General features: G+C 43.6%; 1 protein-coding gene across 1 annotated transcript in view; it reads left to right on the top strand.

The window, feature by feature from the left end:
• Nucleotides 1-23,537, top strand: part of LOC309662263 (cyclin-Y-like protein 1) — a gene marked incomplete at its 5' end in the record, with an annotated part of 84,168 nt that overhangs the window by 26,099 nt on the left and 34,532 nt on the right. The window contains one exon of the mRNA XM_082464722.1: nucleotides 1,943-2,158. Within this exon, the coding sequence (XP_082320848.1) occupies nucleotides 1,943-2,158 (216 nt within the window). The remainder of the gene's footprint in view (nucleotides 1-1,942; nucleotides 2,159-23,537) is intronic.

The following is a 23,537-nucleotide window of genomic DNA, read 5'->3' as shown; positions in this document are numbered from 1 at the left end:
TGTCTTTCTGACAGTCCACCTGCTTCTCCAAAAGCTGTTGACCGGGTGCAGAAAAGAAAAATTATTATTAGTTTTTCATTCTGCAGAAACTTGAGACTTACAATGTTGCAAAACTAGTACACAATCTTCCCATATCCCTTTCCCCCAGCTTTTAAAAATGTTAACATCTTACATAGCCATAGCACAATGATCAGAATGAAGAAACAATAACATTGATATGATACTGTTAACTGGCCTGCAGATTTTATTCAGGTTTCAACAGTTTCCCCATTAATGTCTTTTTCCTAGTCTGGGATCCCACATTGTATTTTGTTGTGGTATATTCTTAGTTTTCTTCAATCTGGGCAGTTTCAGAATCTTTCTTTCCCTTTCATGATTTTTACATTTGTGAAGAGTATTGGCCACCTGTTAAGTGAATGGGTTTTCCTGGTATTTCCTCAAGATTAAATTTAGGTTATGCATTTTTGGCAAGAATACTACAGAATCGAAACTGTCTTCTTCTCAGTGCATCATATCAGGGAACACTTGATGTCAGCATGTTTCGTTACTGGTGAGATTAACCTTGATCATTTGGTTACAGTTGTGTCTGCCAGGATTCTCCACTGTAAAGTTACTGTTTCTCCTTTGAAATTAAAAAATATCTTGTGAGGAGATAATTTGACAATATGCACATATCCTGTTTCTTATCATACTTTTTTTCTTTTTTTTTCATTGTGTTTATAACCCTGACATTACTACTCTGTACACAATCCTTAAAAGAGAAAACTACCAGTCATTGGTAGCTTGAGGGGGGGGTTTGTGTGTTTTCCTGAGATTTATGCCAAACTTTCATTTACGCTTGAACGAGGATGACTTGAGTCTACGCAGCCTGATACTGTCCTGAGAAAGCAAGGGACTCGCCGACCGGCTGCTGCCCCACTGCCCGGAGGTGCGCCCAGCCCCGCGCCCCGGGGCGTCGCCGGGTCCGCAGCGAGGACACGGGCGCCGCCGAGCCGCCAGCCCGGGGCGCGGGTGGGGCGCGCGGGCGCGAGAGGCGTCCTTTCCTCTTCTGGACAGTCCCCAGGGTCCAGCACCAGCTCCACGTGACGGGGAGACCCCGGCGGAGGGGTCCCCAGGGACCCGGCAGGCAGCTGCCCTGCGACCCTCCGAGGGAGGGGAAGGCCCGGAAGCACCCGACTGCGGACGGGGGGACGCCCCAGGTCAGATCCACCGGGGAGCAGGGGCGGGGAGGGGCCGCCGAGCGGCAGGAGCGCTCGGCCCCGGCCCGGGGGAGCGGCAGCCCCCAGAGGCTATCACCTCTCCCGCTCTCCCCCGGAGCGCCGCAGCCCGGGACGCGTCCCGCCCCTCGGCAGCCGCGCGCCCCTCCTCTCCCGGCGCGTCGCGTGGGCGGCGGTCACGGGCGGTGGGCGGTGCTCAGGGCGGTGGGCGGTGGTCACGGGCGGTGGGCGGTGCTCAGGGCGGTGGGCGGCGGTCACGGGCGGTGAGCGGTGCTCACGGGCGGCGGGCGGCGGTCACGGGCGGTGGGCGGCGGTCACGGGCGGTGGGCGGTGCTCAGGGCGGCGGGCGGTGCTCACGGGCGGCGAGCGGTGGTCACGGGCGGTGGGCGGTGCTCAGGGTGGGGGGCGGTGGTCACGGGCGGTAGGCGGTGCTCAGGACGGTGGGCGGTGCTCACGGGCGGCGGGCGGCGGTTACGGGCGGTGGGCGGCGCTCAGGACGGTGGGCGGCGGTCACGGGCGGTGGGCGGTGCTCAGGTCGGTGGGCGGTGGTCACGGGCGGTGGGCGGTGCTCAGGGCGGGGGGCGGTGGTCACGGGCGGTGGGCGGTGCTCAGGACGGTGGGCGGTGCTCACGGGCGGCGGGCGGCGGTTACGGGCGGTGGGCGGTGCTCAGGTCGGTGGGCGGTGCTCACGGGCGGTGGGCGGTGCTCGGCTGCTCCCGCCGCAGCCCGCGGAGCCCGAGCCGAGCCCGAGCGGCGCCGAAGCGCAGAGGGGCGCGGACGTGGCGACCGCGGGGCCCTAGGAGGCTCGCGCGGGTCCTCGGCGCTGAGCTCGCGCGGCCCGGAGCGCTGGTCCCGCCGAGTGGGCGGCGATGAGCGCCGAGGGACCCTTCCCCCCGGCTGCCCCCCGCGGGCGCCCCGGCCGCCTGCTAGTGCCCGCGAGGGTGAGTGCCGGACCTCCCGGCCGTTTTTTCTGCGCGCGCCCCTCCTCTCCCTGCGCCCCCTTCCCCTCTGCACCCCTTTCTCCCTCCAGGCCCTCCCCTTCTCAGCGCCCCTGTCTCTCCTCCGCGACCCGTCTTCCCTCCCCGTGCCCCCTCCTCATCCTCCGCCCCCTCCTCACCCGGCGCCCCCTTCCCTCTTGCGTCCCCATCTCCATCTCCCGGGGCGGCTCGTGCGGGCGGGCGGGCGCAGACCCCCTGACCCTCCGTCCTCCCGGCCCAGCATCCCAGACGGAAACTTGTAGGGTCTGCCTTTCCCCGTCGTGAAGGTGCAGCGGCTCCGTGGCCCGTGGGAATCAGGTTCTCCAGGGTTGGGGGTTGGGGGTTCGCCCCTCCTGTCTCCCTGCGAGCGGCTCCTGGCCTCGGGGGCCGCGGCGGGCGTCCTCCTGAGCTCCTCTCCGTCTTGGGGGGGGCCTCTGCCCGGGCTGGGGTCCCCCCCCGGCCGAGCGCCCCGCTACTTAGGGGACAGCTCAGCTCTGGACGCCCAGTTCGTGATACCGATTCGTGCGTGCGTGTCTGTGTGACATCTCTTCTTATCCCTGCCCCAGACGACTCCCCTCCACCCTCTTACTTCTAAATAACTTAACTGTTGGGGGAAAACAGAAATGTGGCTCAGTCAAAAACGAAAAGTTCTTGGAAGCCTTCGCGTCGCCACCCCCAGCATAACCGAGTGTTCTGGAAACAGTTTAGGAACCGCAGCCGAGGCTCCCCGACTGATTGACTAATCCGGCTGGAACCGCCTCCCTTCGGGTTTGTCCTCACAGACTCCCTAAGCCCGGGAGCGACAGTAAAAACCGGCGTGTGTCTAGCAGTCCTTTTCAGGATAACAGAGAAATGTTTCGGAGACTATGGGTTGAAGGCTTTTATAAATTCCTGTGTGTCAGGATGCTTCTAAACCAGGGCAGTACTAATGACTGTATGATTTTCTTAAAAAAAAAAAAAAAAAAAAAAAAAGCTTATGTAGAGACAGTTGCTTCTTCCATCAAGTTATACAATTCTGGGGTGTTTCCACAAAATCTTGAAATTAAATTTCATGTGAAGTTCCGTGCTGATTGTGTAAAGTACTTTGTCACGGAGCAGTTTTCCTTAAACCGGGAAGACGTGCTTGGGGTAGTCGGAAGTCAAGTGCTTAAGAAAGAGGCTGGGAGTTCTGTCACTGCCTGGAGTCTTGCGGCCATGCGCTCGCTGGTTAGGAGCTGCGCATCTGCTTGAGGTGTTCTTGCAGCCGTCCTGTGTGTAACCACCGTAATTATAGTGGAAGAACCAAGTGGATTGATCATACTGCATAATTGACTCCGTGGACGAGTTATTGGCAATAACTTAAGTTTTTAAAAAATATGTCAACTGCAGGTTCTCAAATAAGTACTCTCCAGGGTGCTAAATGTTGACTCCATTAAGATACTAAATTGGGGGCTCAGAAAGGGGCTCCATACCCCATTTGCTGAGGCTGTAACTAGTGCTTATTTGTAATAAGAACCTTGATTATAAGATGCATCCTATGTGCCTCATACTGGGTTTGAAACGACTTTCTTGTATGTCATCATTTTTCTAATTAGAAGCACTAAGTTCTCCTTCGTAACTGAAATGATGAAATAACTCTGTAAACTCAATGATGTTATGGACAGTTACTGATAAGAAAAGCAGCAAACCTGCATGCTTGTCTAGATTCCAAGGATTCAAGTGAAAAATTTATGGCCATCAGAGGTCCACAGTGCAAAGATGTTTAGGGCCATTTTCCAGCCAAGGTTCCAGCGATGATTGTGTTCCAGCCAGGAAGTTCTGTCAGCACCAAAGGACAAGTGTTGGAATAGTAACATGGATCCCGTAATAGCAGGAATGGTCCCTCCGGTGTCCTAAGTAATCAGGTGTGCTCAGATGCTGCGTGCTCCGGCCTACAGCAGAGCTCAGATTCTTGCTCATTTATAACAAATCTGTTAACTGTTCTGTCTACACATGTGTCTTTTAAAACGGGAACATTCATAGCTCACAATCATGGCTGGAACCTTGGCTGGAAAATGGCCCTAAACATCTTTGCACTGTGGACCTCTGATGGCCATAAATTTTTCACTTGAATCCTTGGAGTCTAGACAAGCATGCAGATTTGCTGCTTTTCTTATCAGTAACTGTCCATAACATCATTGAGTTTACATAGTTATTTAATCATTTCAGTTAAGAAGGAGAACTTAGTGCTTCTAATTAGAAAAATGATGACATACAAGAAAATCGTTTCAAACCCATTATATTTCTAGTTGTAAACATTTTTTTGAAGTCAGAAAAACAACATGTTCTTTACTACTGCTGGTTTGAATCATGAGAATTTGGCCACATTTGAATGTCTCTTGCTCAGGATTGGAACTTCTTTTTCTCTTTCGTTTTAGGTAGCCGTACCCTGTTACATGTATTCCCTAAGTTGAGCCAGTTCATATACCTGTGTCCCTGAGTCTCCTGTGTCCCTGTGGTTAAACCCCTGGGTGGAGAACCGCCAGTGCAGTGTGTAAAGGTGTCCTGCTTTCCTGTTCAAACACTGCTGTTGGTTTGTGCTGAACACAATTTTCTGTTTTTAATTAACATCACTGCTTCAGTCGAGGGGCTGGAAGCCTGGGAGAGCCAGTCATATGTGAGTTCTCACGGTGAGCTTGGCGACTGGAAGGTGAGAGCATGTCAGGTCATTTAAAGTAGGCATCTAGTAATGTCACCACTTCGTCATCTAGTTAGAGATGTGAGTTGTCGCGGGAGCTAAAGGAAACAGGTAACCTCTGGGGAAGGATGTCCGTTTGTTCTAGGCTTTTGTCACGTGTTTCTCATCCTTGCTGACTCATCTTTGATTTCAAGTGTAGAATTTCTGATGATCTCTATGATGTCATAAGCAAGATTCACATATTTTAAGATGGGGAATTACCTGACTTTACCAGGAGATAGGTTTCCTATCTTGGATAGGTTTCCAAGATCCAAGTTTAAAAAGTGTGCTTATTTATTGAAAATACCAGATGTAAAAATTGCCGTATTTCACCAAACATGTGTAGAACAGCGACCTTTTATATCTACATGCCTGTATAGCTACATAAACATAAATGTGGCTTTTTAAATTTCAACGTTAATTTAGTTCCATGTCCCTAGATGTCCCAGGAGACACACTTACGAAGGGTGACAAGAGGGCAGCACTGATGTGAGTTCGGTCAAGGGAGTGAGTGGCAGACGGAGACGTCGAGCTGCTTTATCGCTGGGTGGAGGGAGGGAGCTCGTGTCAGTGAGTTTATAGCCCGGTTCCCTCTCTGTCACACGGGTACCCCAGCTGCAGAATTATGAGAGCAGCTCGCCTGCCACCACAGGAAGCAGGTGGCGTCGGGCACGTGAGGTCCGTCTCTGTACCCCAGGCCCCCGCGCTGTCCTTCTCAGAGCAGACACTCGCTCTGAGGCACGTGGACACGGGTGATGGGTGGCCGCTCCAGGCGGGACGGGGACGGGGAACCGTGTGTCCCCTGCCTCCCCCTCGCCCGAAGAACCTGTGGTCTGGGTTCTGAGTCACTTCAGACCTGATTCCGACATCCTCAGAAACTCGCTAATTAGAATCTACCTGTATTTTTTGCAATGTACCAAGGCAGGTTCAAGAAATGCTTTTGGGGGAAAAGTGCATGCGAATTTCGTGGAAAAAAGTATTTGTGTTTCGACTGGCGTGTGCTTTTCCTTAGTATCAGCTGGTTACTGCATGTTGTCATTCAGATTGTACCTTTGGAGAGCTTTGGGCTTGTTTTCAGGGAACACTGGATGTCAGTTTCCCCCAGGCCACCGAGGTCCCCACTCATTCTGCGCTGAGCGGCGGAGGCTCGGCGCCCTGGACGCCCGCCCTCCGGCCTCCCCGCAGCCTCACCTCCTTCCTCTCTTGCGTCTCATCTTCAAGGCTGTTGCAAAAGTGTGGCGAATATTATGCTGTTGTGATTTCTCAATTGAAATTATTGGTGAGACAGTTTCTGTTTTCTACGGAGGCTGTAGTTTTACATCCATAAATATTGTTAACTAGCTATCTTTTAATGAAGCAAAGAAGTAGGACTTTTAAAAAGTGAATGTGACTCTTAGCTTGCTTAGCGGACCACTCAGCAGGCCCTGTTGGAAACAGTTAGAAAAGGCCAGTTACGTGTGGGCGCCGAGCTGCCCTGCCGTGGAGCCCTGGCACCGGCGATGACCTTGTGAGAGTTTCCAGAGCGGCTGAGTCTCGGCGCTTTGCACTCAACACTGTCTGCAGGTTATTTACAGTCACACTTATTATTCTGAGTGAATAAATCTGACTCTAAACTGTTGACATTTGACAGCAATTCTAGTTTTGATAGGCGCCAAAATTCATTTGAAATTTGGATGAATACCATTGTATTATGGCGCTGAATTGTACTATTATAAATACGATCATATAAATGGTAAGGTTCAGTATTGTAAATCTCATGGTGTTATTAGCATTCATACTGTTTTATTTCTCGTGCTGATTTTAGTTGAAGGCTGACTCCCCTCCCCTTCCAGTGAGTGGTAATTGCATTTAAGCGTTGACTAAAAGAGAAGTAACTGTAATTATTTGTATTTTAATCGAAGTAGTTTGAATGACAAATCATTGTAAGAATCCAATTCCATTTCTAGAATGAATGTGAATGCTCTCAGCAGGTGTATATTTTATTGTCTGTTTTATGAATTCATATCAGTAAGAATATAACCACATGGATGCACCCAGATTCTACATTAGGACATTTTTGTTCATTGAGCTAGTGTTTAGGAGAATAATCTGTATTTATAAAGTGTGACATAACTGCCAATTATTCCTATCAGGAATTACAACACTTTCTATTGACAATAAATGTCACATTTGACAACGTTCGCACACATTTTGCGTGACACGACTTTCAGAAACTAAGTGCGGTGGCCGTCGGGTCTTCTTTAAAGGGAGACCAGCTTCCCTTGCTAAGTCAGAATCCAAGAGGTGGCAGGGGAGCTGAACCCACCTCCCTGACTCTTTCCCTCCGAGTGTGTTGCCCTGGGAGCTGTCCCTTCGTGGTCCCTGCCCCCAGCTGGCCATCTTCACCTCTGTCCCTGCAACACTTAGGCCACCGTGTCCCCAGACCTGCTGCCCCTCTGGCTTCACCTCCAAGGGGTTTGAGCTGCTGACGGCTCACCTGGCACGCCTCCCTCCCCGACCCTCTGCTTTTCCTCCTTCCGTCTCCGGCTCTTTGGGGACCTGGTCCTCTGCTCTGCCTTTCAGAGTGCGGTGTACAGACCTTCTGCTGCAGGTTCTTTTCTCGCTGTATGTTTCCAGGTGGCCTCACCTGCCTCTGGTTAACCCACTGATGCCCAACACGGTGCCTCGGTGAGCCCCGCTTGGCTGTCCAGTTAACACTTCCAAGATCCTCCGCCTAATCTGAATCCCGAAACCCCGCTCTCTCTCTGTGTTTATATGTCAGACAACGGCAGCACCACCCAGCCAGCTCATGTCTCTGTCTGATGTGCTCGTGCCCTTGAGGCCGCCTCAGGGCCTTTGCTCACGCTCTCGTCTCTCCCTGGACGTTGACCCCGTCCCTGGCCTCTGTCCCAGCCTCCATCAGCCCTGCTCATTCCCAGTCACAGCCGCGCCCCTTCTCTCTTGCTTTCAGAACCCACGTTTGTCTGGGTATCTGGTGCCCGTATGCTTTATGGGCCTCATCCCACCCTCAGGTGTAAATATGGACCAGTCTAAGTCAATGATTGCCTTTGGAAAGGGCATGATTGCAGCTTTGCCAGTGAGGCTGCTTGTGAGTGAGGGGGGAAGTTCCCCTTTCTTTCAGAAAGAGACGCAAGACTGGGTGAATAAATTACATGCCTGGTACGTAACAGCTGATACGCACTGTTGAATCATAAGTATTTATCTGAATTAATGGTATGTCATGCTGTAAGAGGGAGGAAGTTCTGTTTCTGACTCTTGTACTGAGAATTTATATTTATGATTAGCTATTGTGTAAATTTATTTATTTATTTATTTATTTATTTTAGGCTGCATTGGGTCTTCGTTGCTGCGTGTGGGCTTCTCATTGCGGTGGCTTCTCTTGTTGCAGAGCACAGGTTCTAGGCGTGCGGGCTTCAGTAGTTGTGGCACGGGGGCTCAGTAGTTGTGGCTCGTGGGCACTAGAGCGCAGGCTCAGTAGTTGTGGCGCACGGGCTTAGTTGCCCCGCGGCATGTGGCGTCTTCCTGGACCAGGGCTCGAACCCACGTCCCCTGCATTGGCAGGTGGATTCTTAACCACTGTGCCATCAGGGAATCCCTGATTAGCTATTTCGGGTTTGAATAAAATTGTGCCTTTATATTTTTATAATTGCTGCATTTTGATATCAATTTTACAAATCAGCATAACTGTTAATGGTAAAATATACCGTATTCTCTTCTCATCTCTATCCTGCTGAATATTATCCTTAATGATTTCTCTTCAGATAATTATACTTTACCAAATGGCTCCATTAGTTGACTCTTCACATTATAATTATCTTAAGTTTTTGTTACGTGCTGAGGAGCATGAAATTACTCCTCAACTGTAAACCTGGGGACATTCGGACCCCTTGAGGCGGCAGCAGTGCTTTGGGGAAGGTGTGTGGGCTCGACATAGGCAGTGCTAGTCCTGTCATCTTGGTGATAGATCCAGGCTGTCATGGCTTGTGTGACAAGGTAGACAAATAGCAGCTTCTGCATTTGTGGCATTAGAAACGCCAGAGGTTTCACTGCCTTCCTGCCGGGGAGGGCAGCCAGGAGAAGTGGCGCCAAGCTGGCCTTTTCCACAGCCGTGAGGGTTTTCCTGAAGGGGTCAGGACTTTATGAAGGTAAACTTAAATGTCATTTGGAAAAGTACTTTGTGGTTACAGATGTGTACGTACCTGCACCTGCGTGCACACCATTTATGCGTGTACATCACTAACAGAGCAAAGTGTGAGCACCTGTTAGGAGCTGTGCTGGGAGCTGAGAGGACAAAGCAGGACAGAAGGGGTCCAGACACAAGGTGCATGCCGGTGAGCACCCCCCAGCTCCCCCCACCCATGACCACTAGCGGAGGTAGATTCTGGAAGCGCAGGCTTTGGGGCGGGGCAGGGGGGCGTGAGTGGCGGGCGACAGGTGCTTCCTTCCTGCCCCGAGTGGTGACTGCTGCTTGTTGCTGGGGGTGCGGCTGTGGCTGTGTGCACAGGAAAAGAGTGACACACGGAAAACATGATCGCAGATGTTTATGGCTGTTATGAGGGAGAGAGACACGACCTTCCGAGAATACCGTATGTGTTAATCATAAGTGCTCAGCTTGGCGTCTCGGGAGGCTGCCTGGACCATCAGCTGCCCGGTTGTACCCTGGCTCTGTGACCCCAGAGTCTGGGGCCTGGATGCTCTCAGGTGACTCTGTGCGACGGTGAGCAGGTACCAACTTCTTTGTGTGACTCACCTGTAAGGTCGGGAGAAAAATAGGGAGGATACTCATATCTCTAGAATAATGACTATCATTTAATTCTTTTTTTTGAGGGGGATTAATAAGAAAAGATCCAGGTGGGATAGAATTGATTACAAACAGGAGACAGTGTGTGCGTGCATGTGTGTGTGTATGTTATAGCACATTTGGAAAAATCATTTGCTCTTATTAGTTATCTATATTATACACATTAGTGTATATAAGTCATTCCCAATCTCCCAATTCATCCCAACACCACCACCACCCTGCCCCCGCTTTCCCTCCTTGGTGTCCGTATGTTTGTTCTCTATATTTGTGTCTCTATTTCTGCCTTGCAAACCGGTTCATCTGTACCATGTTTCTAGAGTCCACAAATATGCGTTAATATACAATATTTGTTTTCCTCTTTCTGACTTACTTCACTCAGTATGACAGTCTCTGGGTCCATCCACATCTCTACAAATAACTCAGTTTCGTTTCTTTTTATGGCTGAGTAATATTCCACTGCGTATATGTACCACATCTTCTGTATCCATTTGTCTGTCGATGGACACTTAGGTTGCTTCCATGACCTGGCTGTTATAAATAGTGCTGCAATGAACATTGGCGTGCATGTGTCTTTTTGAATTATGGTTTTCTCTGGGTATATGCCCAGTAGTGGGATTGCTGGGTCATATGGTAATTCTATTTTTAGTTTTTTAAGGAAACTCCATACTGTTCTCCATAGTGGCTGTATCAATTTACATTCCCACCAACACTGCAAGAGGGTTCCCTTTTCTCCACACCCTCTCCAACATTTACTGTTTGTAGATTTTTTGATGATGGTCATTCTGAACAGTGTGAGGTGATACCTCATTGTAGTTTTGATTTGCATTTCTTTAATAATTAATGATGTTGAGCAGCTTTTCATGTGCCTCTTGGCCATCTGTATGTGTTCTTTGGAGAGATGTCTATTTAGGTCTTCTGCCCATTTTTTGATTGGGTTTTTTTTTTTTTAATATTGAGCTGCATTAGCTGTTTATATATTTTAGAGATTAATCCTTTGTCCATTGATTCATTTGCAAATATTTTCTCCCATTCTGAGAGTTGTCTTTTCATCTTGTATATAGTTTCCTTTGCTGTGCAAAAGCTTTTAAGTTTCATTAGGTCCCATTTGTTTATTTTTGTTTCTATTTCATTTCTCTAGGAGGTGGGTCAAAAAAGATCTTGCTGTGATTTATGTCAAAGAGTGTTCTTCCTATGTTTTCCTCTAAGAGTTTTATAGTGTCTGGTCTTACTTTTAGGTCTTTAATCCATTTGGAGTTTATTTTTGTGTATGGTGCTAGGGAGTGTTCTAATTTCATTCTTTTACATGTAGCTGTCCAGTTTTTCCAGCACCACTTATTGAAGAGACTGTCTTTTCTCCATTGTATATCCTTGCCTCCTTTGTCATAGATTAGTTGACCATAGGTGTGTGGGTTTACCTCTGGGCTTTCTATCCTGTTCCACTGATCTATATTTCTTTTTTGGGCCAGTACCATATTGTGTTGATTACTGTAGCTTTGTAGTATAGTCTGAAGTCAGGGAGTCTGATTCCTCCAGCTCCGTTTTTTTCCCTCAAGATTGCTTTGGCTATCCGGGGTCTTTTGTGTCTCCATACACATTTTAAGATTTTTTGTTGTAGTTCTGTAAAAAATGCCATTGGTAATTTGATAGGGATTGCATTGAATCTGCAGATTGCTTTGGGTAGTATAGTCATTTTCACAATATTGATTCTTCCAATCCAAGAACATGGTATATCTCTCCATCTGTTTGTGTCATCCTTGATTTCTTTCATCAGTGTCTTAAAGTTTTCTGAGTAGAGGTCTTTTATCTCCTTAGGTAGGTTTATTCTTAGGTATTTTATTCTTTTTGTTGCAATGGTGAATGGGATCATTTCCTTAATTTATCTTTCTGATCTTTCATTGTTACTGCATAGGAATGCAAGAGATTTCTGTGCATTAATTTTGTATCCTGCAACTTTACCAAATTCATTGATTAGCTCTAGTAGTTTTCTGGTGGCATCTTTAGGATTCTCTATGTATAGTATCATGTTATCTGCAAACAGTGACAGTTTTACTTCTTCTTTTCAGTTTCTATTCCTTTTATTTCTTTTTCTTCTTCCAAAGAAGAAGCACTACCTGACAGCACTATTTACATAGTTTTTTGCAAAACTATGTTGAATAGGAGTGGCAAGAGTGGACATCCTTGTCTTGTTCCTGATCTTAGAGGAAATGGTTTCAGTTTTTCACCACTGAGAATGATGTTTGCTGTGGGTTTGTCGTGTATGGCCTTTATTATGTTGAGGTAGGTTCCCTCTATGCCCACTTTCTGGAGGATTTTTATCATAAATGGGTTTTGAATTCTGTCAAAAGTTTTTTCTGCATCTATTGAGACGATCATATGGTTTTTATTCTCCAATTTGTTAGTATGGTTTATCACACTGAATAATATGCATATATTGAAGAATTCTTGCATTCCTGGGATAAATCCCACTTTATCATGGTGTATGATCCTTTTAATGTGTTGTTGGATTCTGTTTGCTAGTATTTTGTTGAGGATTTTTGCATCTATATTCATCAGTGATATTGGTCTGTAATTTTCTTTTTTTGTAGTATCTTTGTCTGGTTTTGGTATCAGGGTGATGGTGGTCTCATGGAATGAGTTTGGGAGTGTTCCTTCCTCTGCAATTTTTTGGAAGAGTTTGAGAAGGATGGGTGTTAGCTGGTCTCTAAATGTTTGATAGAATTCACCTGTGAAGACATCTGGTCCTGGACTTTTGTTTTTAATCACAGTTTCAGTTTCATTACTTGTGATTGGTCTGTTCATATTTTCTATTTCTTCCTGGTTCAGTCTTGGAAAGTTACACCTTTCTAAGAATTTGTCCATTTCTTCCAGGTTGTCCATTTTACTGGCATAGAGTTGCTTGTAGTAGTCTCTTATGATCCTTTGTATTTCTGCAGTGTCTGTTGTAACTTCTCCTTTTTTATTTCTAATTCTATTAATTTGAGTTCTCTCCGTCTTTTTCTTGGTGAGTCTGGCTAAAGGTTTATCAATTTTGTTTATCTTCTCAAAGAACCAGCTTTTAGTTTCACTGATATTTGCTCTTGTTTTGTTTCTATTTCATTTATTTCTGCTCTGATCTTTATGTTTTCTTTCCTCCTACTAACTTTGGGTTTTGTTTGTTCTTCTTTCTCTAGTTCCTTTAGGTGTAAGGTTAGATTGTTTATTTGAGATTTTTCTTGTTTCTTGAGGTAGGATTGCATTACTATAAACTTCCCTCTTAGAACTGCTTTTGCTGCATCCCATAGGTTTTGGATCATCATGTTTTCATTGTCATTTGTCTCTAGGTATTTTTTGATTTCCTCTTTGATTTCTTCAGTGATCTCTTGGTTATTTAGTAATGTACTGTTTAGCCTCCATGTGATTGTGTTGTTTATGTTTTTTTCCTGTAATTGATTTCTAATCTCATAATGTTGTGTTTGGAAAAGCCACTTGATATGATTTCAGTTTTCTTAAATTTACCAAGGCTAGATTTGTGACCCAAGATATGATCTATCCTGGAGAATGTTCCATGTGCACTTGAGAAGAAAGTGTAATCTGCTCTTTTCAGATGAAATATCCTATAAATATCAATTAAATATATCTGGTCTCTTGTGTCATTTAAAGCTTGTGTTTCCTTATTAATTTTCTGGCTGGATGATCTGTCCATTGGTGTAATTGAGGTGTTAAAGTCCCCCACTCTTATTGTGTTACTGTCGATTTCCTCTTTTAGAGCTGTTAGCATTTACCTTATGTATTGAGGTGCTCCTATGTTGCGTGCATATATATTTATAATTGTTATATCCTCTTCTTGGATTGATCCCTTGATCATTATGTAGTGTCCTTCTTTGTCTCTTGTAACATTCTTTATTTTAAAGTCTATTTTATGTGATATGAGTATTGCTACTCCAGCTTTCTTTTGATTTCCATTTTCATGGAATATCTTTTTCCATCCCCTCACTTTCAGTCTGTATGTGTCCCTAGGTCTGAAGTGGGTCTCTTGTAGACAGCATATACGTGGGTCTTGTTTTTGTATCCATTTAGCGAGACTGTGTCTTTTGGTTGGAGCATTTAATCCGTTCACATTTAAGGTAGTTTTCGATATGTTTGTTCCTATTACCATTTTCTTAATTGTTTGGGGTTTGTTTTTGTAGGTCCTTTTCTTCTCTTGTGTTTCCCACTTAACGAAGTTCCTTTAGCATTTGTTGCAGAGCTGGTTTGGTGGTGCTGAATTCTCTTAGCTTTTGCTTGTCTGTAAAGCTTTTGCTTTCTTCATCAAATCTGAATGAGGTCCTTGCTAGGTAGAGTAATCTTAGTTACAAGTTCTTCTCCTTCATCACTTTAAATATATCGTCCCACTCCTTCTGGCTTGTAGAGTTTCTGCTGAGAAATCAGCTGTTAACCTTATGGGAGTTCCCTTGTATGTTATTTGTCGTTTGTCCCTTGTTGCTTTTAATAATTTTTCTTTGTCTTTAATTTTTGTCAGTTTGATTACTATGTGTCTTGGCGTGTTTCTCCTTGGGTTTATCCTGCCTGAGACTCTCTGTGCTTCCTGGACTTGGGTGGCTGTTTCCTTTCCCATGTTAGGGAAATTTTTGACTATAATCTCTTCCAATATTTTCTCGGGTCCTTTCTTTCTCTCTTCTCCTTCTGGGACCCCTATAATGTGAATGTTGTTGCGTTTCATGTTGTCCCAGAGGTCTCTTAGGCTGTCTTCATTTCTTTTCATTCTTTTTTCTTTAGTCTGTTCCACAGCAGTGAATTCCACCATTCTGTCTTCCAGGTCACTTATCCGTTCTTCTGCCTCAGTTATTCTGCTATTGATTCCTTCTAGTGTAGTTTTCATTTCAGTTATTGTATTGGTCATCTCTGTTTGTTTGTTCTTTAATTCTTGTAGGTCTTTGTGAATCATTTCTTGCATCTTCTCAATCTTTGCCTCCATTCTTATTCCGAGGTCCTGGATCATCTTCACTATCATTATTCTGAATTCTTTCTCTGGAAGGTTGCCTATCTCCATTTCATTTAGTTGTTTTTCTGGGGTTTTTTCTTGTTCCTTCATCTGGTACCTAGCCCTCTGCCTTTTCATCTTGTCTATCTTTCTCTAACTGTGTTTCTTGGTCCACAGGCTGCAGGATTGTAGTTTTTCTTGCTTCTGCTGTCTGCCCTCTGGTGGTTGAGGCTATCTAAGAGGCTTGATGGGAGGCTCTGGTGGTGGGTAGAGCTCTCATTTACCAGTTTTATTTTACATAGGATGCCTCATTTACTAAAACCATAGATTCCAAGTTGCTCCATGAAAAATGTGATATTCTTAGCCGTCAACATTAGGGAATTTCCCCAATCACATTTTTAAATTGATTTAATGTGTTATTTTTTTTTTTTTTTAAATGAAACAAATAACTTTTATTCCACATTGCTCTTTAGAGAAAAACAATACTAATTCCACAATATATATCACTAATATAATAGATCATTTTAACTATTGAATACACTCATTCATAGTCACATTTATATCATTTCCTTTTTTTTTTTTTCACACACACACACACACACACACACTGTATTTTATTTTTACAAGAGATAAATAGACTGACACCAAGCATTGTACATGGATGACCACAACAAAAGCAACAATGATTGCCATTACCAAACATGAAACACACTCATACTATGTCATAATATTGACATTCAGTCCAGTAATCCTCCACTGTAACAGCTCCTTTACTTTGCAGTGAAAATTGATTTGTATATTCTTTGCCTCTGAGTCCTTGTGGGATTTTTTTTTTTTTTTTTAATTCAGACAGAAAGTCACAAAAATTATACTCATCCTCATCAGTTCACTCAGTCCCATGTAATTAATTGTTTTTTTTCATCTTGATCTTTTGTTAGCACTTTTATGAGTTCATAAGTTTTTCATCAGAGTTCTGAAAATGCTTATTCATTCAGTTCAGCAGTACAGTCAGTTACCAGAAACCTGTACATGTCAGAGTCTTTTCCATGAATTTCTTGAAGATGAAACCCTTTTATAGGAACATATTTGCAAAATCATCAGAGTACACCCAGAACTGTCTGTAAATGACAAAAGCCTTAAAAATGACCACGGTAAAAGATTTGATGAAAGTTCATAATAATGCAGTTGACAAGAAAATTAGTTATTTCTGAGATATACATTTTAAAGTAATAACTAGGATTATTACATATAACATTATACCAGAACATATAAGATTTTTAGAAATTTCATGTAATGTCTGAAACATTTATATTAACATATTTCCATACATATTTCCATACAAATATAAGATTTTTAGAAATTTCATGTAATGTCTGAAACATTTATATTAACATATTTCCATACATATTTCCATACAAATACAAATATAAGATTTTTAGAAATTTCATGTAATGTCTGAAACATTTATATTAACATATTTCCATACAAATAACCCAATGAAAGTTTAGTATTAGTTGTTTTGTTTGCTTTTTTATACTGCAGGTTCTTATTAGGCATCAATTTTATACACATCAGTGTATACATGTCAATCCCAATCGCCCAATTCAGCACACCACCATCCCCACCTCACCACAGTTTTCCCCCCTTGGTGTCCATATGTCCATTCTCTACATCTGTGTCTCAACTTCTGCCCTGCAAACTGGCTCATCTGTACCATTTTTCTAGGTTCCACATACATGCATTAATATATGATATTTGTTTTTCTCTTTCTGACTTACTTCACTCTGTATGACAGTCTCTAGCTCCATCCACGTCTCAACAAATGACTCAATTTCGTTCCTTTTTATGGCTGAGTAATATTCCATTGTATATATGTACCACAACTTTATCCATTCGTCTGTTGATGGGCATTTAGGTTGCTTCCATGACCTGGCTATTGTAAATAGTGCTGCAATGAACATTCGGGTGCATGTGTCTTTTTGAATTATGGTTTTCTCTGGGTATATGCCCAGTAGTGGGATTGCTGGGTCATATGGTAATTCTATTTTTAGTTCTTTAAGGAACCTCCATATTGTTCTCCATAGTGGCTGTATCAATTTACATTCCCACCAACAGTGCAAGAGGGTTCCCTTTTCTCCACACCCTCTCCAGCATTTGTTGTTTGTAGATTTTCTGATGATGCCCATTCTAACAGGAGTGAGGTGATACCTCATTGTAGTTTTGATTTGCATTTCTCTAATAATTAGTGATGTTGAGCATCTTTTCATGTGCTTCGTGGCCGTCTGTATGTCTTCTTTGGAGAAATGTCTATTTAGGTCTTCTGCCCATTTTTGGATTGGGTTTTTTTTTTTTTAATATTGAGCTGCATTAGCTGTTTATATATTTTAGAGATTAATCCTTTGTCCGTTGATTCATTTGCAAATATTTTCTCCCATTCTGAGGGTTGTCTTTTCGTCTTGTTTATGGTTTCCTTTGCTGTGCAAAAGCTTTGAAGTTTCATTAGGTCCCACTTGTTTATTTTTGTTTTTAATTCCATTACTCTAGGAGGTGGATCAAAAAAGATCTTGCTGTGATTTATGTCAAAGAGTGTTCTTCCTATGTTTTCCTCTAAGAGTTTTATAGTGTCTGGTCTTACTTTTAGGTCTTTAATCCATTTGGAGTTTATTTTTGTGTATGGTGCTAGGGAGTGTTCTAATTTCATTCTTTTACATGTAGCTGTCCAGTTTTTCCAGCACCACTTATTGAAGAGACTGTCTTTTCTCCATTGTATATCCTTGCCTCCTTTGTCATAGATTAGTTGACCATAGGTGTGTGGGTTTACCTCTGGGCTTTCTATCTTGTTTCATTGATCTATGTTTCTGTTTTTGTGCCAGTACCATATTGTCTTGATTACTGTAGCTTTGTAGTATAGTCTGAAGTCAGGGAGTCTGATTCCTCCAGCTCCATTTTTTTCCCCTCAAGACTGCTTTGGCTATTCGGGGTCTTTTGTGTCTCCATACAAATTTTAAGATGATTTGTTCTAGCTCCGTAAAAAAGGCCATTGGTAATTTGATAGGGATTGCATTGAATCTGTAGATTGCTTTGGGTAGTATACTCATTTTCACAATGTTGATTCTTCCAATCCAAGAACATGGTATATCTCTCCATCTGTTGGTATCATCTTTAATTTCTTTCATCAGTGTCTTATAGTTTTCTGCATACAGGTCTTTTGTCTCCCTAGGTAGGTTTATTCCTAGGTATTTTATTCTTTTTGTTGCAATGGTAAATGGGAGTGCTTCCATAATTTCTCTTTCAGATTTTTCATCATTAGTGTATAGGAATGCAAGAGATTTCTGTGCATTAATTTTGTATCCTGCAACTTTACCATATTCATTAATTAGTTCTAGCAGTTTTCTGGTGGCAGTTTTAGGATTCTCTATGTATAGTATCATGTCATCCGCAAACAGTGACAGTTTTACTTCCTCTTTTCCAATTTGTATTCCTTTTATTTGTTTTTCTTCTCTGATTGCCGTGGCTAGGACTTCCAGAACTATGTTGAATAATAGTGGTGAGAGTGGACATCCTTGTCTCGTTCCTGATCTTAGAGGAAATGCTTTCAGGTTTTCACCATTGAGAATGATGTTTGCTGTGGGTTTGTCATATATGGCCTTTATTATGTTGAGGTAGGTTCCCTCTATGCCCACTTTCTGGAGAGTTTTTATCAGAAATGGGTGTTGAATTTTGTCAAAAGCTTTTTCTGCATCTATTGAGATGATCATATGGTTTTTATTCTTCAATTTGTTAATATGGTGTATCACATTGATTGATTTGCGTATATTGAAGAATCCTTGCATCCCCGGGATAAATCCCACTTGATCGTGGTGTATGATCCTTTTAATGTGTTGTTGGAATCTGTTTGCTAGTATTTTGTTGAGGATTTTTGCATCTATATTCATCAGTGATATTGGCCTCTAATTTTCTTTTTTTGTAGTGTCTTTGTCTGGTTTTGGTATCAGGGTGATGGTGGCCTCATAGAATGAGTTTGGGAGTGTTCCTTCCTCTGCAATTTTTTGGAAGAGTTTGAGAAGGATGGGTGTTAGCTCTTCTCTAAATGTTTGATAGAATTCACCTGTGAAGCCATCTGGTCCTGGACTTTTGTTTGTTGGAAGATTTTTAATCACAGTTTCAATTTCATTACTTGTGATTGGTCTGTTCATATTTTCTGTTTCTTCCTGATTCAGTCTTGGAAGGTTATACCTTTCTAAGAATTTGTCCATTTCCTCCAGGTTGTCCATTTTATTGGCGTAAAGTTGCTTATAGTAGTCTCTTAGGATGTTTTGTATTTCTGCGGTGTCTGTTGTAACTTCTCCTTTTTCATTTCTGATTTTATTGATTTGAGTCCTCTCCCTCTTTTTCTTGATGAGTCTGGCTAATGGCTTATCAATTTTGTTTATCTTCTCAAAGAACCAGCTTTTAGTTTTATTGATCTTTGCTATTGTTTTCTTTGTTTCTATTTCATTTATTTCTGCTCTGATCTTTATGATTTCTTTCCTTCTGCTAACTTTGGGTTTTGTTTGTTCTTCTTTCTCTAGTTTCTTTAGGTGTAAGGTTAGATTGTTTACTTGAGATTTTTCTTGTTTCTTTAGGTAGGCTTGTATAGCTATAAACTTCCCTCTTAGAACCGCTTTTGCTGCATCCCATAGGTTTTGGGTCGTCGTGTTTTCATTGTCATTTGTCTCTAGGTATTTTTTTATTTCCTCTTTGATTTCTTCAGTGATCTCTTGGTTATTTAGTAACGTATTGTTTAGCCTCCATGTGTTTGTCTTTTTTACGTTTTTTTCCCTGTAATTCATTTCTAATCTCATAGCGTTGTGGTCAGAAAAGATGCTTGGTATGATTTCAATTTTCTTAAATTTACTGAGGCTTGATTTGTGACCCAAGATGTGATCTATCCTGGAGAATGTTCCGTGCGCACTTGAGAAGAACGTGTAATCTGCTGTTTTTGGATGGAATGTCCTATATATATCAATTAAATCTATCTGGTCTATTGTGTCATTTAAAGCTTCTGTTTCCTTATTTATTTTCATTTTGGATGATCTGTCCATTGGTGTAAGTGAAGTGTTAAAGTCCCCCACTATTATTGTGTTACTGTCGATTTCCTCTTTTAGAGCTGTTAGTAGTTGCCTTATGTATTGAGGTGCTCCTATGTTGGGTGCATATATATTTATAATTGTTATATCTTCTTCTTGGATTGATCCCTGGATCATTATGTAGTGTCCTTCCTTGTCTCTTGTAACATTCTTTATTTTAAAGTCTATTTTATCTGATATGAGTATAGCTACTCCAGCTTTCTTTTGATTTCCATTTGCATGGAATATCTTTTTCCATCCCCTCACTTTCAGTCTGTATGTGTCCCTAGGTCTAAAGTGGGTCTCTTGTAGACAGCATATATATGGGTCTTGTTTTTGTATCCATTCAGCCAGTCTATGTCTTTTGGTTGGGGCGTTTAATCCATTCACGTTTAAGGTAATTATCGATATGTATGTTCCTATGACCATTTTCTTAATTGTTTTGGGTTTGTTTTTGTAGGTCCTTTTCTTCTCTTGTGTTTCCCACTTAGAGAAGTTCCTTTAGCATTTGTTGTAGAGCTGGTTTGGTGGTGCTGAATTCTCTTAGCTTTTGCTTGTCTGTAAAGCTTTTGATTTCTCCATCAAATCTAAATGTGATCCTTGCCGGGTAGAGTAATCTTGGTTGTAGGTTCTTCCCTTTCATCACATTAAGTATATCATGCCACTCCCTTCTGGCTTGCAGAGTTTCTGCTGAGAAATCAGCTGTTAACCTTATGGGAGTTCCCTTGTATGTTATTTGTCGTTTTTCCCTTGCTGCTTTCAATAATTTTTCTTTGTCTTTAATTTTTGCCACTTTGATTACTATGTGTCTCGGCGTGTTTCTCCTTGGGTTTATTCTGTATGGGACTCTCTGCGCTTCCTGGACTTGGGTGGCTATTTCCTTTCTCATGTTAGGGAAGTTTTCGACTATAATCTCTTCAAATATTTTCTCTGGTCCTTTCTCTCTCTCTTCTCCTTCTGGGACCCTTATAATGCGAATGTTGTTGCGTTTAATGTTGTCCCAGAGGTCTCTTAGGCTGTCTTCATTTCTTTTCATTCTTTTTTCTTTAGTCTGTTCCGCAGCAGTGAATTCCACCATTCTGTCTTCCAGGTCACTTATCCTTTCTTCTGCCTCAGTTATTCTGCTATTGATTCCTTCTAGTGTAGTTTTCATTTCAGTTATTGTATTGGTCATCTCTGTTTGTTTGTTCTTTAATTCTTCTAGGTCTTTGTGAATCATTTCTTGCATCTTCTCAATCTTTGCCTCCATTCTTATTCCGAGGTCCTGGATCATCTTCACTATCATTATTCTGAATTCTTTTTCTGGAAGGTTGCCTATCTCCACTTCATTTAGTTGTTTTTCTGGGTTTTTTTCTTGTTCCTTCATCTGGTACATAGCCCTCTGCCTTTTCATCTTCTCTATCTTTCTGTAACTGTGGTTTTTGGTCCACAGGCTGCAGGATTGTAGTTTTTCTTGCTTCTGTTGTCTGCCCTCTGGTGGTTGAGGCTATCTAAGAGGCTTGATGGGAGGCTCTGGTGGTGGGTAGAGCTGACTGTTGCTGTGGCGGTCAGAGCTCAGTAAAACCTTAATCCACTTGACTGTTGATGGGTGGGGCTGGGTTCCCTCCCTGTTGGTTGTTTTGCCTGAGGCAACCCAACACTGGAGCCTACCCGTGCTGTTTGGTGGGGTTAATGGCAGACTCTGGGAGGGCTCACACCAAGGAGAACTTCCCAGAACCTCGGCTGCCAGTGTCCTTATCCCCACGGTGAAACAGAGCCACCACTCGCCTCTGCAGGAGACCCCCCAACACCAGCAGGTAGGTCTGGTTCAGTCTCCCCCAGGGTCACTGCTCCTTCCCCTGGGTCCCGATGCACACATTACTTTGTATGTGCCCTCCAAGAGTGGGGTCTCTGTTTCCCCCAGTCCTGTCAAAGTCCTGCAATCAATTCCCACTAGGCTTCAAAGTCTGATTCTCTAGGAATTCCTCCTCCCGTAGCCGGACCCCCAGGTTGGGAAGCCTGACGTGGGGCTCAGAACCTTCACTCCAGTGGGTGGACTTCTGTGGTATAAGTGTTCACCAGCCTGTGAGTCACCCACCCAGCAGTTATGGGATTTGATTTTACTCTGATTGCACCCCTCCTACCGTCTCACTGTGGCTTCTCCTCTGTCCTTGGACGTGGGGTATCCTCCTTGGTGAAGTCCAAGGTCTTCCTGTCAATGATTGTCCAGCAGCAAGTTGTGATTCTGGTGCTCTCGCAAGAGGGAGTGAGAGCACGTCCTTCTACTCCGCCATCTTGGTTAATCTAATGTGTTATTTTTGAAAACATAAGTTGGGATATCACAAAATGGACTTAGCCTGCAGAGGCTTACTTTCAACCAGAGAGCTCCATTTCCATGTTCCGCTTAACAGAACCCAAAATGATCTTCCTTCCCAAACCTCTTCCTTTTCCTGCACTATCTAAGAAAAAGTAACCACACTCTACATAGTTCCCTAAGCCAGAACCCTAGCAGCCATTTTTGCTTCTCTTTTCCCCTTCCCGCTCCATATCTAGTCACTGAGCACTTCTATTCTACCTCCCAGATGACCTCAGATCCTTTCCCTCCACTCCAATCTCTGCCACTGCCTTTAGTTTGAGCCCTCACTCCTCTCTTAGATGAATATAAAGTCTCTTAATGGGTTTTGTTGCTTCCATCAGTCCTACTTATTCTCAAGCGTGACCTCACTACAAACCACCTGATAGTGACTCCTTAACTTCACAACATTCAATGGCTCTCATGTTTCTGGGAAGAAAACCAAGCTCTTTACCCCAGCATCTACTTGGGGTTAATAGATCTAGGTTTGAATTTCAGGTTTAAGTACTTTGCAGCAGTGTGACCTCAGACTGTTGGGCTTTCTAAGCCTTTGTTTTCTCACCGTGCCTGAGGTCACTGAGGGCAGGACTATTTTTCACACACGGGTGCCTGGCATGTAGGAGGGACTAATCAATGTTGAATGAAGGGAAAGTATTTTAAAATCCACATCAAAAAATTGTTCCTCCTTAAAAAAAGAAAATCCTGATACACTATGCCACTTCCAACCAAATTTGACTTCGACCTTTATTTTCTGATGATCACAATAAGGTGCCTTTGGGGATCCACACAATCAGGGATCAAATCCTGGCCACACCCCTGAGCAATCATGTGACCTTGGGAACGTGACTTAGCGTCTGTAAAATCTGTAAAATGAAGGTTTCTGAGGATTTTGTTCCCGAGGGTTAAATGAGTACCTCACTTGGAACGGGGGCGGGCGCATAGTGTTTGCCAAATGTTAACTATCGTTATCATCTTCATCAAATCAAGACCGTGGTACTTCACTTTGTGACTCTCAAGTTTGTATGAGAAAATCGTGCTTTATGCGTTGTTGTTGGCTAAAGTAGGGAAACCTGGAAACTCCTGCCGTGGAAGAGAGCAACAGGCGAGAAAAGCGAGTTGCTGAATCCCAGCGCCTCAGAGGTGGGAGGGGGGAGTTTGGTCCCTAATTTGCTGATGAGGAAGTGGAGGGGTGACGTGTCCTCGAGTCTCATTCAAGACACAGCCACAGCTCTTTATTGAGAGTAGGACCAGGGCCCCGGGGGTTGCTATGGTTAAACTGTAGGCGGAAACTAACACTCTTTGGAAGGCAAGACAGGAGGAGCATTCAGTTATAAAAAACGGTCAAAAATTGGGGTGAAACTAAGTTCGTTGAGCAATACATCAAATGAGTCAACTGTGGACCCGGTGAAAGCGAGTTGCTAACTGAACTGGCATTTTACGAACAGGG

The sequence above is a fragment of the Balaenoptera physalus genome, assembly GCF_965194825.1.
Source record: "Balaenoptera physalus genome assembly, chromosome: 6".
NCBI lineage: Eukaryota > Metazoa > Chordata > Mammalia > Artiodactyla > Balaenopteridae > Balaenoptera > Balaenoptera physalus.
This window is presented reverse-complemented; position numbering and strand designations above follow the sequence as displayed.